The sequence below is a fragment of the Benincasa hispida genome, chromosome 5 (assembly GCF_009727055.1).
Source record: "Benincasa hispida cultivar B227 chromosome 5, ASM972705v1, whole genome shotgun sequence".
Classification (NCBI taxonomy): Eukaryota; Viridiplantae; Streptophyta; class Magnoliopsida; order Cucurbitales; family Cucurbitaceae; genus Benincasa; species Benincasa hispida.
In genome coordinates this window covers 32,615,821-32,630,938 of record NC_052353.1, presented here as the reverse complement: position 1 = coordinate 32,630,938, position 15,118 = coordinate 32,615,821, and the positions used below count along the sequence as shown (strand labels likewise).

The 15,118-nt window shown below is 36.2% G+C and overlaps 1 protein-coding gene across 4 annotated transcripts in view; it reads right to left on the bottom strand.

Annotated features, from left to right (window-relative positions):
• LOC120078284 (probable ubiquitin-like-specific protease 2A) overlaps nt 1-12,102 on the bottom strand; it is a 58,330-nt gene extending 46,228 nt beyond the window's left edge. For 2 of the 4 annotated variants that reach the window (XM_039032514.1, XM_039032511.1), the window contains exons 1-7: nt 11,833-12,100; nt 10,787-10,852; nt 10,446-10,517; nt 9,519-9,596; nt 9,221-9,306; nt 3,017-3,205; nt 2,864-2,939 (exon numbers count right to left, since the gene is read on the bottom strand). In XM_039032514.1, the coding sequence (XP_038888442.1) occupies nt 2,864-2,939; nt 3,017-3,205; nt 9,221-9,306; nt 9,519-9,596; nt 10,446-10,517; nt 10,787-10,852; nt 11,833-12,028 (763 nt within the window). In that variant the 5' untranslated portion in view covers nt 12,029-12,100. Of the gene's footprint in view, nt 1-2,863; nt 2,940-3,016; nt 3,206-9,220; nt 9,307-9,518; nt 9,597-10,445; nt 10,518-10,786; nt 10,853-11,625 lie in introns of all 4 variants that reach the window. The other 2 variants (XM_039032512.1, XM_039032513.1) reach the window with 2 other exon arrangements.
• Between the last annotated feature and the right edge of the window lie 3,016 nt (nt 12,103-15,118).

Sequence of the window (15,118 nt, the reverse complement as noted above, 5' to 3'; positions counted from 1 at the left end):
GACGGTTAAACTCCTCTTTCGACAATGAAGGCCTTTGAAACTCTGAATTAATGCTAACTAAACCCAAAGGTGGTGACTTTTCGCCTTCCCCTGAATCTCCCCTATTGATTTTCGAAGTCTGTGGCTTTTGGAATTCTTTCTTCTTTTTTGCCACTGCGCTTGGACTTCTTGAAAACTTTGGCTTGGACTTGGCTGACAATAGGAAGGACCAATCAGATAAATCAATTTGGGAAGCGGCATCTTCATCCTTCAAGACTTCTTGTAGTCGTACTAAGTCTATTGGATTGGAGAAGAAGTCCTTAAATAGAACATTAAAAGGTAGATTTGTAGGCTGATGACAGCAAGTAATATCACCAAAATTTAAGTAAAAACTTCCACGAATTCCATCTTTGATTTCAATGGTGGCTGGCATGAATCCACAAAGATTTTTCCTAACTTGAATTTTAGCTTCTAAATAGTTGAGGAGATTAATTGTTTCTAATGCAATTGCAATGAGTCCACCAAAATAAGCCCCGATTGCCTCAAAGGGCCTTCCATGACTAAGAGGGTTCCATTTTTCCAAAAGAAGATGAAAAGGGCTAAACTTATTCCATTTGCCCTGGCTTGGCACTTTTTCGGTGAAGTCTCCTTGACTGAGCTTGATGAGAGCCTTGTCTGCAAACAAAGGATTGATGACAACATTGGTGCCGAGACACTTACTTAATTCTTTGGCGATTTCCTTCCACCCATTTGATACTAGTAATCTTGAAATAATCCATAAATTACTAAAATCTTCAGTCAAAACATCACAATTCTTTTATGTCCAGAAAGAATGTTTACTCTGTTTCTTCGAGGGTAGAACAGGGGAGGGTGAAAAGGAAGAAGCTAAGGGAGGCAGGGGCTTAAAGGCTTGTAAAGCTTCGGAAGAGGATTTACCACAAGAGGGGAGAGCAAGGCTACTACTACTGACCGGCCTCTGATTAGGGGAGGGACAAAGTGGAGAACTAACCTGGATATCAGGGGGTGCTCTGAAATTTTGGATGTAGCCTTCGATCATGTCCTTAAAATCTTGCCAACCTGATTTTTCATTGAATGGGATGTGGATATTCTTTCTTCCTCCTGAGATTAGCCAAACAACACATTCTACAAACCACTTCTCCTTTGCACGAACTTTGGCCAGCCTTATGAAGCTTTGATCAACTTTTTCCTTTAATAAGAAGAATTCAAAGGTGGAACCATATAGAATTCTGCGAAAACTCTCAAAGAGACATTTAGTTGAGGTTAAAAGGAGAGAAGAATGGACTGTCCTTTCTTTAAGTCTTTTATGAGGAAGCCAGATCCTTCTTGCCCCATATGGAAGGAATGGTCAAGGATGCGGCAGAATTTAAAGTCCATGGCTGGAAACAGAACAAAACAGGGTGCAAAAAAGAGCAAGAGGAGGAAAGGGGCCGGAGGGTGAGCAGAAGGGAGAGGGTGAGGGAGGCAGTCACTGGAAAGAAAGGTGCGGGAGGGCATGGTGAGCTCCGATGGAGTGGACGGAAAGGAGGGCGCAGGAGGAGGGAGAAAGGGAGGAGAGAGGGGAGAGCGTTTTGGGAGTCATCTTAATTAACTATGCTGCTCTCCCTCAACCTCGACTTTTGTAAGCTGGTCTTGCCTCAACCTCAATCAAATTCTAATTTTCCTTTATTAAAACTGAGGATGGAGGGTGACTTAAAGACTTGACAACTTCCACATAACTGAGGCTCTGATCACTAACTCTTGGAGATTTTGCCCCTGATAAGGGTAAATGTGAAGAGTCGAATGAGAAAAACTAATGGATCTGATGAAAGAGAAGCTCTCTTTTTCCAAGAAGTCAAAGCATTTCCAAAAAGGAACGCCACCCTTGATTTGAATACCCCATTGGCACATGAATGAAACGATGACCCCCTGTAATAGGCCAAATTTCACACCTTAGAAATCCAGCAAGAATCACGTCAAAATTTGGATAACCTTGTTGCACCTAAGCCGTCACAACCATTTCTTAAGAAAAAACGGTTACATGAACCTTGCATCAAATCTGATGATGAATTCACAAACCATCGTACCAAATGCAGAAAATGAGTCATTAATTTTACAACTTTTGACCTCCATTATCCAAAAGTAACAATTTGAAGAGACCCTAGCAAGTAAAATCCAAAACTGAACACAGAACTGACGACCGAGAGAAGGCAGAGATGGTTGATGGCGGCGGCAGATGAAAATGGCAAGCCAGTAAGAGAAACCACCCAAGAAAACCTTTGTTCTGTGACCTTCACAGCGAAGGCAGTGATCGAAGGGCCGCGGAGGCAGTAGTCAGATTGACGACAGTAGGCTGAGACCAGAGGTTTGTGGTCGAAGTGGTCTGAGGACAGTGGTTGGGAGTCGGACAAAGACTGGGAAATGTTCCAGAAAAACAGGGATTTTGGGATAGGTTTCTTTTCTTCAAACCATTATCATTAGTTCATAGTCTACACCACACCTTTTTCTCATGCTAATACTCTCCTATCTCTGAATTTGGAAATAAGTCTTCCAACTCCCCTCCGGATAGAAAGAAAAAAAAATTTAAATGACTGTTTTTAAATAAAGGAAAATGAGCCAACTTATTTACAAATACAACAAAATGTCACTATTCTATCAGTGATAGATGATAGAAGTGTATCGCGGTCTATCACTGATAGACAGTGACATTTTGTTATACTTGAAAATATTTTCAGTAGTTTTACCATTTAAAACAATTACCCAAAGAAAAAAAAGACCAAAAACTCAATACATATAGTTGGATTTGTACTTCTAATTTAAACTTTTATATTTAGACATAATCAACCTTCAATTACCCATCAAAAATTTGATTCCAACATCAAAAAACCTGAAATGTCATTTGAATTTGCAGCCCTCGTGCAGTGCTTTCCTTTGAGACGAAGATTAACAATTGCAGTTTCAACCTACATGAGAAAAATACTTACAAATAGATCTACACAGAAACACATAAAACAATGAAGGGAAAAAAACAATGTTATACCCTACTACACCATTCTGACTCAATGCCAACAACGTCAGAGACAGCCCATTCGGAATCAAATGTCCTTTGCAGCCCACTCACTGCTGAACCTTGGAGCTTAATGCAGGTACAAGAAAATATTAACTTCGATGTTGTACACCAGTTGCCTTCATAGATGACAAAATCAGGGAAAACAACTGTCACATCATCCTGAAAATTATTTTTAAAGAAATACAAAGGTTATTACAAGCATCTCACCTTATTGAAAAGCAGTCAAGTAAGATACCAATTCTCAAGATGAAAAGAACAAAAAACAAAGCAGTAAATCACACATTTTCTTGAACTTATAACTTCTGATATCAAGATCAATCACAGAACTACTGTATACAATGGATACTTTCCCTGAACTTTATAGTCTATAGTCCTTTACTGCATCACCATCATACATATATTTCTCAAAATGAGATAACTTGCAATCAAAACCCAATTTCAGAAGAAGCATGAGAAAGCAAGATCCTCAAGTTTAAGCTCATTTACATTTTTTTCAGACATTGATATAACTCTTCAAGAAATGGCCTTGATTCTAGATGGTGTTCTCTCACAAAGGATGGAGCTTCCATGAGCTCCTTTTTCAGATTTCAGCATTAGGATCCCCCCCACCTTCCATGATGTTATTATCTAGAACATTTGACGGTTCAAGATTCCAGGAGATTCAAGTGGAGATGCTTAATGCTTGAAGTATTTGTGTCAATGTTTGGAAAAATAATATTTTTCTCTTATTTCCGAAAAAAGACCCTAGGTAATATAATACAAGAAAAATCTAACGAAGGGAACTAATTATAAATAATTAAAAGATATAAATGACTAATTCGAATATAACTGGACTATACACAAATCTACACTCCCCTCAAGCTAGGTTGTATAGAATACAATCCAAGCTTGGAATTGCACTCATCAAAACTTCTCCTCAATAAAGCTTTGATGAGAATGTTGGTAATTTGATGGCAAGATGAAACAGTGTAGTTCCACTACATTCTTGTTGACTTCAGATATGAAATATCGATCTATATCTACGTGTTCCGTTATGTCATGATGTACAGGATTCTTTGCTACATTGATTCCAGCTTGACTGTCACAATGCATTTTGATTGAATTTTGAGCTTCTATCATTAGTTCTTTCAAAAGCTTCTGAATACACATCCTTCACAAATTCCCAAAGCTAGAGCTCGATATTCAACCTCTGCATTGCTTCTAGCTACATTTGACTGTTTTTTGCTTCTCTAAATGACTAAGTTATCCAAAATATAAAAGCAATATCCAGATGTAGATCTTCAATCAGTTAACTCTCTAGTCCAGCTAGCATCATTATAAAGTTCTACCATTTTGTTTGATGACTTTTTAAATAATAGCCCATGACCTAGAGTACCTTTAAAGTATCTTAAAACCATGTTAACAACGCTAAGATGATGTTCATTTGGACTATTCATGTGCTAATTAACAATGCTCGCAGAATATGATATGTCTAGTCAGGTATGTGACAACTAACAAATAAATTAACTTTCCCACAAGCCTTTGATACATGCCCTCGCCAACTGGACTAATCTCTTCCATGGTCTTGGCCTAGATTTGGATCCATAGATGTTTCAGCAAGTCTACACCCAAGATTTGTAATCTCCTTTAACAAGTTAAAAATATATTTTTGTTGAGAAATGGCAATATCATCCTTAGATCTCGTCACCTTCATTCCTAAAAAGTAAAAACTATCTCAAACTTCCCAAGTCCTTGAAACCACTTAAGGATCTCCAATAGATTATTTACCGGAATGATAATATCATCTACATATACAATTAGGATTGCAATTTTGTTGTTTGCAGATTTCATAAAGAGTATGATCAGTTTGGTAACAATGACAACCACTTTTAATCATAACTTTGGCAAATCTGTCAAACCAAGCACAATGAGACTATTTTAAACTATATAAAGACTTTCTCAACTTGCATACCAAGTCTATTAGACTTATTTTCCATTCCAAAAGGAACCTGCATATAAATTACTTCGAGTTCACCATTCAAAAAATCATTTTTGACATCAAGTTGATGAAGTGACCAATCTTGATTTACAACTAAAGATAAAAGGACAATAACAGTGTTTAAATTAGCAACATGAGCAACAACTTTTGATGATCGATACCATATGATTGAGTGAAGTCCTTAGCCACAAGTCTTTCTATGAATCTTTCAACACTGTCACATGACTTGTATTTAACTGTGAAAATCCATTTCTAGCTAACAGGACTCTTTCCAAGAGAAAGCATTGTGAGAGTCCACATTCCGTCACTTTCAAGAGCTTTAATTTCCTCATCTACAACCTTTTTTCACATAGGATCCTTAAGTGCATCTTGAATGTTCTGTAAAATTTGAATATTGTGCAATTGAGTTACAAAGGTTTTATAAGACGAAAGTAATTTCTCATATGCCACATATTTTCAATAGGATGGCTAGAACAATTCCTAACACCCTTTCATTGAGCAATTGGCAATGTTGCATCATCAATCGAGGGCAACATAAAAGTGATGTTCCCATAAGTGGAATTCAAAGAAGATATGTATGGTTCAAGTGGTTGACATTTAAAGTCCAGCAAGGTAACCATTTCCCATCTTGAGTAAACAATGGGACTTCGACTTTGTGAGACAACTAAAGATTTAGAAACTTCTAAGACTTCAGGTTCAGAAATAATAGGTGGGTCCGATATGGAAATAGGTAGCTCATTTAGAGTAGGACCTAAGACTTCGGTTTAGGCTTCTAGAGACTTGAGACACGGGGACCCATTATCCCCCTTTTTATTTGTTATTGTGGTGGATGTTTTAAGTCGTATTATCTCTAGGGGAGTGGAAGGAAATATCGTTGACCCTTCAGGATAGGTACTGAGGAGGTCGCTTTATCCCATCTTCAGTTCGCAGATGATACAATCTTGTTCTGCTCGGGTATTGAGAATTCCTTTTCAACCCTTAACCACATGATGTGGTTTTTTGAAGGCATGTCAGGGCTTAAAATTAATAAGAGTAAATGTCAAACCCTAGGTATCAACTGCGAGCAGGACAAGCTTAATAGGTGGGCTAGAGAGGTTGGTTGCGACATTGGAACTTTTCCTTCTCGTTATCTTGGTCTCCCTTTGAAAGGAAACCCGAGAGCTTTGTCCTTTTGAGATCCTATTACTGAGAAAATCCAGAAAAGGCTCAACACTTGGAAGAAAGATTACTTCTCCAAGGCGAGGAGACTCACGCTGATTAGATTTGTGCTGAGTAGCATCCCTATTTATTGTCCCTCACCATTTAGGGCCCTAGCTCAATCTGCAAAAGTATTGAGAAATACATGAGAGACTTTCTGCGGAAGGTGCATATGAAGGTAAAGGATCTCATCTAGCTAGCTGGGAGGTTACGGGACACCCTATGCACCAAGAGGGGTTGGATATTGGGAATTTAAAACTTCGGAACAAAGCTCTGTTGGCTAAGTGGTTGTGGCGTTTTTCCCTTGAGCCCGAATCCTTATGGCACAGAGTTATTGGTGGTAAATACGGAATTCATCCCTTTGTCTGGATGGTAGAGGGGGTTAAAGGCACACACCGAAACCCTTGAAAAGACATCGTGTTAGAGCTCCCTTCTTTCTCCATTTTGGTCCGTTGTATCGTGGGGGATAGTCCATTGTTAAAATTACACCGCTTTTAACAACAGGTTCAATTCCATCAACAACCAAAATTAGATAAGCATTCAATCAAATTAGAAGACGACGACAACATAAAAGCAATCTAAACCACCCAACTTACACCTTGCCCTTTTTTAAACTCTTTATTACATTTTTTACATTGTTGATATCATCATCATCATCATTTCCTCCTTCAATCCACCTTCAATCCCCTCAAAGTTCGTTTACCGTCGTCCAAGACGAAGAAAATGGGAAAGATTCCCCACAATAATGACACAGGGAAATGCCAAATTGAGAAACCAAAAGAAAATTAGCAAGGTGAGGTTTTTTAACCCAAAATTAGGGGTGTCAATCTTTCCGGTTCTTTGGATAAATCCCTAGGAAGGTGAGGTTATTTACTTGGCAAGTGCTTCACGGATGTGCTAACAAGTTGGACAAGCTTATGGGGAAAATGCTCTTGCTTGTGGGGCCTTTTCGTTGTATTCTTTGTTGGGAGGTGGAGGAAGATTTGGAACATATTCTCTGACGCTGTGAGTATGCGATTTGTGTCTGGGATTCATTCTTTCAAACGTTTGGCTTGATGGTTGCTCGGCCTAAAGAAGTCAGTGTTGCAATCGAAGAGTTCCTCAATCTACCTTTTGGGAGGAAAGGCAATTTTTTATAGAGTGTAGGGGTGGACGTGATCTTATGGGTTTTGTGGGGTGAGCGGAATAGGAGAGTGTTTAAAGGGGTGGAAAGGGACCCTTCAGATACTTGGTCCCTTGGTCGCTTTCATGTTTCCCTTTGTGCTTCGATCTCGAAGAATTTCTAAAATTATCTTATAAGTATTTCGTTACTTCGTATGGAGGGAGTTCCCTTCTTGAGAGCTTGGTTTTTTGTATGCCCGTGTATTCTTGCATTTTTTTTAAATGAAAGTTGTTGTTTTCATTAAGAGAGAGAGAGAGAGAATTAGTAAGTACAAAACCTAAATGATTGTGATTTCCACGCAAGAGAAGCCCTAGATTTTTTAAGAATTAACCAAACCTTCTTCGAGAACCTCATCCTTCAAATTTTTTATCCCAAGCCACAATCGTTGAAGAGCCCAAATCAAGTCATGAAGCTTTAAAAACTTGCATCACAGTCTTCAAAAATTGACTTCCACAACGCAAAGTAATTTTCTGCAAGGAACCCAATCCTTGTGAATTCTCCATGGGAAATACTAACCCCAATGCCCATGGAATTTGTCGAGGAATTTTTCAGGTTTCTTCTACACCCCTTTAGCATACCACTTACCCTTTTTCATCATTTTGAGTGCCTTCTTGATCAACTTCAACCCATTCTTTTAAGCCTATTTTCATACATTTGTCAATGTGACTTCACTCTCATGGCCTTCTCTTTGCTAGATAAAGATATTGATTCTTTTATATCCTCCCTAGCCAATTTGATTTCCTCTTTAATTTCTTGTATCTCCTTCTTTGATTTCTCTGAATTTATGCTCAATTGTATCCCACGTCAATTGAAGCATCGAACCAATCTTCTCCTCCAATTGATTTGTCCATTGACGTCAATTAATGGTAGGGTACTATTCTACTACTAGACGTCAATTAATGAATCAATCGATTCTGTAATTGGTATGGTATATTCCTTCAGGTAAAGTCTTTACACACCATCACTTAATTCTAACCCCATGGCTAGAACCGAACTACTTAATTTGATAGAACCCAAATATATTGAAATATAAAAGATAACATAGTACTGGTACTCCTCCCTTGAGATATCTCTCAAGCCTTTGTTCACTCACCAAATGCCTAACTTCCTCTTTTCCCATTCCCTCTATTTGCAACTAATTACCATAACAAGCTCCCTAACTGATTTATTTTCTAATATATGTGGGTGTCTGGGTCAATTTACACACACCTCAACTAATCTCACAAGACAAACTCGTCCAACACTACAACATTTGAGTATCAAGGAAACTCATAGGATATTAAAATCCTAGGTAAGTGGCCACCATGAATTGAACCCATGACTTCTTTGTCCTTTATCAAGGTCATGCCCCCAACTTACCACGAGAAAGAATACACGAGCATACATAAAACCAAGCACACAAAAGAAGGGAACCTTGCTTAAAAAATGGGACTCCATCTATACAAGATAGTCCTTATAAAATAGTTACAAAATGTCCTCAAAATACATGTGTGACATTTTCCAAACCTAATTTCTCAAAGATGAAATGCTCCCATGCATAACCACCAAACCAATTTCATTTTTGCCATATCCACCAACCTCATTAATACTTTTTTGATTAAAAAAGAAACTACTTTAATTGAGAAAAATGAAAGAATACAAGGACATACAAAACTTCTATACGTACATTTCACATACGTTTTTAATGAAATATCATACTAACTGCTATCCAATCACCACAATATAAGTAGGATGTTCATCCCATATGAAAACTATAAGAATTAAGTATTTGCTACATGATTAAAATGATAGTAAGTAGGGGAAAACATCAAAATTCACAATAAGCCGAAGTGTCCACCTCATTGGTTGAAGAACAAGAAAGCAATTGATCATTGGTTTCAAAAATCTCCTGCTTTGTAGATCCACTACCTTCGAGTGACCGATCTACAACAAATGCAACAAAAGATGTGCAATTTTATAAATTGTAACAAGAAGCGTCAAATAACCCATAGCACTATGTTATCAACCAAAAAAAACATAGAGCTACATCTTTCTAGAATATTTTTCTTCTTTCCCAGCTTAACCATTAGGAGACAGGATAAAACATGAATAAATCTAAATATTCAAAAAAAAAAAAAACTTAAAAGTGGGATCACCTGCACATGTATCTTCAGTATCAAGATCTGTTGGTCCAGGGCTAATTTGATGACTTGTATTCAGAGTAGAGATAGAAACTGAATGGGAGGTTCGAACTTCAGTTAGACAAACAAATTACAAAAATAAAAAATAAAAAGAAGTAATTTGAATGCACGGAATCTGGATCAACCGGAGCTTTGCACATAAAAACTAAACATAAGGAGACGAGTAGTTGCACAAGAGGAGGGCATTCATTCTTGTTCACCAATGCTCTATCTTTTTCTAGCGACCACATTCTATTCATAAGAAAGTGATGTTATGGATGGTAGATAGATTATAAATTTCACTTGAGGAAGATTTTGGCTAGGAGGAATTCGCAAAAGGAAAGAATAGAAGAGCTTCAACGTTTGTTGGCAACAATTAATGAAGTCATGGGAATAGAGATGATGGAAGAATACAGAAATGATACTCTTGTGGATGAATTTACAAAGAAATCTTTAGATCAAATACTGTCTATTCTTCCCAAAGCAGATTGAGATGGTTCAAGGCATGTTGAAAATCAAAAAGTTCAAAAAACCAGGTGAATATTTTTACATGGATGATGCATAAAGAGGCATAGCCAAAAAAATGCAAAGAAAATGTTTAGGAATGGCTTTGTCTCCTTCAGTATGTGTTCCGTGCCTCTTAGCAGGTGAAAATCAATCTCATTTGTTTTGTCATTGCCCACAAGTACTGAAGTTACTGTTATGTGCATTTAATTGCTCTTGGGTCTTAGATAAAGGGTCAAAAGATAACATTTTCAACTGTGAAGAGGAGTGATGCTGAAAAATAAAAACAACTTTATTGTTAAATAATTTTTAAACAATATTGTCTAGGATTATTTTAAAGCTAAAAATAGGTGCAATGTGAGTTCTAACAAGTGAGGATAAAGGTTCAGATACCCTAACCTTCAGAATCATTGTGAATGAGTTCGTTGCTAACATCTTCAGAGAAACTATCAGTGTTGGCACTTTTTCCAACTAAAACAGAGGTAAAGGAAGAAAACAACCTTCAGATGCCAAACAAGTTATAGTAAATGGAGCTTTCCATGGAATCAAACCATGAGAAGGAAAGGAGGGGTAGGGAAAAGTTCTGAGACACTTCACATGCATAATCTATAAATAAGGAGAAAAAATTTATAAATAAAATAAAACCCAGAGAAAATGTAATAATAAGGAAAAGAAAAACGAAATACAAGAAAATAACAAGTGATGCTCGAAGGAAACAGACAAAAAAAATATTACCTTACCTTCAGCATCAATAACAATGAACACATCGCTAAGATTCCTGCTTACACTTTCAGCACCTTTTGCAACTGGATAGAAGGGATATGAAATAGTTCAGACAGCACAATTAATATAGTAGTGGCCAACCTATATTACCAAATTATGGACACCAAACATATGCGCATACAGGTTGCATTTTGAAGTTTGATCCCCACTCTTACCAACACATTATGCTAAACGAAGACTCTAAACCAACATAAGAACTCACAGTTATAAAGCTTGGCACATCCATCAACAATCACAGCATTCAGTTTGATACATTGCCATGATCATTGATGACATACTTGGAGAACATTTCTGAGTCCTGAAGCAGCCAAACTGAATGATCATAGTTCATAACCAATATAGTTCGTTGCAGAGTTCAAAATTGGCTTCTAGTTAATGGAGAAATCAACCTCTGCCAGTACGTATATTCAATGAATAAAAAAGCTTCATATAGAAAAGGAAATTCCAAGGGAATAATTCGACATTAATGAGGTTTGATCAAATCGATGTATTCATTTTTCTATTTACAGAATTACAACGATGTTTCTAACATTAAAACCAAGTCTCAAGACTTAAAACACATATCTGTGCTGCTTTTTTCACTTTTCAAATCATGAGTTTACTCAACGCATAATTTCATCCCCAAATTTAGTTTAAATGTTTGTACTACATATTTTTCATTGGTACCAGCTACAGAACTGCATTCTGTTCTACTGGTCTAGCAAACAAGAAAATCGGCAGACATACAATCTCAATCATTTATCCGAAAACTATTCTTCCACTGACTATAACTTCTCCACGCACAAGAACAATGTACCTTTCCAAATCATATAGAAGAAAACATTCTTTCTCATTCAGTTGCCGTGTTGATTCTCATCTCCCAGAACCAGAACGATCAAATTCACGCCTCCCAAACACCGAAAGCATGCAAACGATTCCCGTTTTCACTAACTCTCAAACCAACGAAACAAACTACACCACAATCATCCATATCGATTGAAAAGTAGTAGAACGAAGCACTCACAGCATTGGAGAAACTGATGTTTGGCAACGGGAGAGCTCTTGCGGGCAGAAAACTTGCCGAGCAAGCTTCGAGACACTTTCTCAACGCGATCGTCCTCTTCGCTGAAGTCGAAAACGGAAAATCTCTTGCCTCCACCGTCGCCTCTCTCTCTGCCCTTTCTGCTTCTCGATGAAGATGGCTTGGAGGTCCGAGTCATGGCTCTGAAGCCAATGTCAGTGATGGTCAGAACATCACTACAACCGAATATATAGTTTCTATTCTGAAAAAAATAAAGCTGTTTTTATAATTTTATTTTTTAAAAGATTGTGTTGCTTTTTTTCTCCTTTTTCTTTTAACATTACAACAAGAAGCCCTTAGGTCGTTAGCTGGAGGATTTTTTCACGAAAATTGAAACAGACATGTAAGATATACATTTTAACCCTTTATAATTGTCAACCTCATTTTCTATGAGATTTCTTTTTCATTCCAAAACGGTGGATTTTCTCAACTTTCCATCTTTTCTATTTTATATATAATTTTATTTTAAATTTAGCTAATTAATATTTATCTAACAAATTTAATATAAATATTTATTTTAAATCACAATAATCTATTAAAATATTTATTTACTTTAATTTTACCATAAAAAAATTATTAAAAGAATCTTTTTTACATCTTATTAATTAACTAGCTAACAATATCTTAAATATATTTAAAAATTAACTAAGATTGATTAAATTTCTTTTAGAATAAACTAAGATTAGTTAAATTAGTTAGTACAAAAACCCATTTTTTAATTATAATAATTGATTACTTATTATTTTTAAATCGAGTAATTATTTACTGAGATTAATTTTAATTTGATCCTTCATTACGAACATATAATAATTATTGATTATTATAATTAGTTAACCATCTATTGTGATTAATCTTTATTATTTCATTCATTATTAACACATCATATTTATTAAAAATAATATTCTTTATTAACATATCGTATTTTAATCTCATTTTTTTCTTTTTTATGTAATACTTTGTTTACTAAAATATATTTTTTATATTATTTAATTAAATTAAAATTACTCATGGGGAATTTAATTACTTATAAAAATGATTAAGTATTATATTATAATTAATATGACGCTCATTAAATATATTAATTGCTTAATTTTAATTATAAATTACTCAACTTTCAAATATCTATAATTAAAATTATTATTGATTTTTAATTAATTTTTATCAATATATTGAATGATATTTATTGTTTAGCTAATTAATCTATTACCATTTATATAAGATGGTTATGCTTAATTTCATAAATTAAACATAAATATAATTTTTGTTCAAAAAAATTATTATAGCATTTCTCATGCACAACCAAACACACTTATCTTTGATTTTCAGATATTTTATTCTCAAACATCTATAAAACCTTAAACCAAACGACCCCTCAAAGTTTGCAGACCAAGGAACTGAAATTATTTGAGAGTTGGTTTGTGTATAGAGTTTTTTATATGGATGAGAAAATGGGTTTTATGATTAATGTCCTACCCCCAAACTATGAAATTTAATCTTCTACTCATGTCAAACTTCATCTTTTTTAGAAAATTCTAACAAACTACGAGAAAAATAGGGAAACACAACAAACATTTTATAAAGTATCACATTAGGGACGGTCATGTAGCCCGAATGCGATGGGTCATCTCTATCGTGATCTTCATTTTTCTCACCCAAAAACACAACAAACTGTGAGAAAAATGGAGAAAACACAACAGAAAAATAAAAATCGCAATGAAGATCGTCATCACATTAGGGCTACGATAGACATGGTCATCCCTAACGTCATACGTTACAAAATGTGATAATGCACTCTGACGTAAGTAGAAGGTTAGATTTCATACATTAGTGGGGGTAAGTCATTAATCACAAAAGAGTGTGTGAATGGGTCACGCGTACAAAAAAATCTTGTGTATACTAGAAATATAAATAAAAAGGAAAAACCCTCATCTCGTCCTTTCGAAATACTTACAGTTCTAGCAAAATGCTCATGATCAACACCCAAACTTGCTAATGAGCAATGAAGACGTACCCTCTGAAGTATGTAATCATGTAACTGGTATTTGGTTTTAAATGCAAGTGCATATTGTTAGTAAGAAATACAAAAAGTACTCCAAATATCATACACAAGGGAACGAATGTAATAAAAGTTCTAAGATGAACCAGACTTTCCTCAATAAACATAAGTTGAACAATAATTCATAAAGCTTTTAGAAAACATTTAGAGTCACTCACAGTCTTTGATGTCAACCCTCCAACGCCTAACACCAATAGGCATTGATTACTTAGCTTAATTCTCAAGCTTTAACTTGACTAGGCAGCAACAACTTCACCATGCATCCATCACATACGTCCATGTCTTGCTTTAGGCATTCAAGACTCCTATGCATTCAAGTTTCCAGCCCACGCCTACAACCAATCGCATGGCAACCTTTTCACCAATCGTTTAGCTTATGTGCCCAACTTGTGGCACATCAATGCATATTCAATGCATTCACCTAGTCGCGCACCTCATGCTTTAGTGCAACCTTGCACCAGCTTATCCCTTGCACGCAACTCAGCCCTCAACGCATGTGTTCAGCATCACCGTCTGGCCCTTCAAGCTACTTGCTTATTCAACCCAAGTAGCTGCATGCTTGTTCAAGATTCCAAATTCAACTCACAATTTTAATAACTAATTTTTTAGGCCTTTTCTTAAGAAATTTCCTTCTACAAACTTGCTTTAAAATGTCTTAGCAAGCTTATCTTAAAATCTCAATTCATAATTCTTCGTGATTTGGCCGAAATCCTCAAATCATCAAGGCTAGCCCAAGCTTACCCGAGAGCTCGACCTTCAGCCATCTCTGCCTGATTCCTCTGGAGTTTCCTTCCAACAATCCAACCTCAACAACTAGAGACACTCAGGGTTTGAATGGCTCTGGAATTACTCCATTTGCATGAGTAAATTGCTCAAACCCTCTCTTCAAATCCAAGCTTCCTTTTTATACTAGCAATTACATGATCACCCTTCAATGTCAAGCTACCACCTCATGCTTAAAGAGATAACAACAAACCTGAGCATGATAGTTGGCTTAGCTAGTCATTCACTAAGCTGATCATTTCTTGGCCATCAATGCAAGGGTCAGCTCCCAAGCTAACGCTTGCAACCACATGGTTGCATGCCTCCACATAATGCATCGCCTGCATAGTTCACCTTGAGGCTATCGCATCCCTTCTTTGGTCACATATTCCTAAGCTAATGTATGTCCTA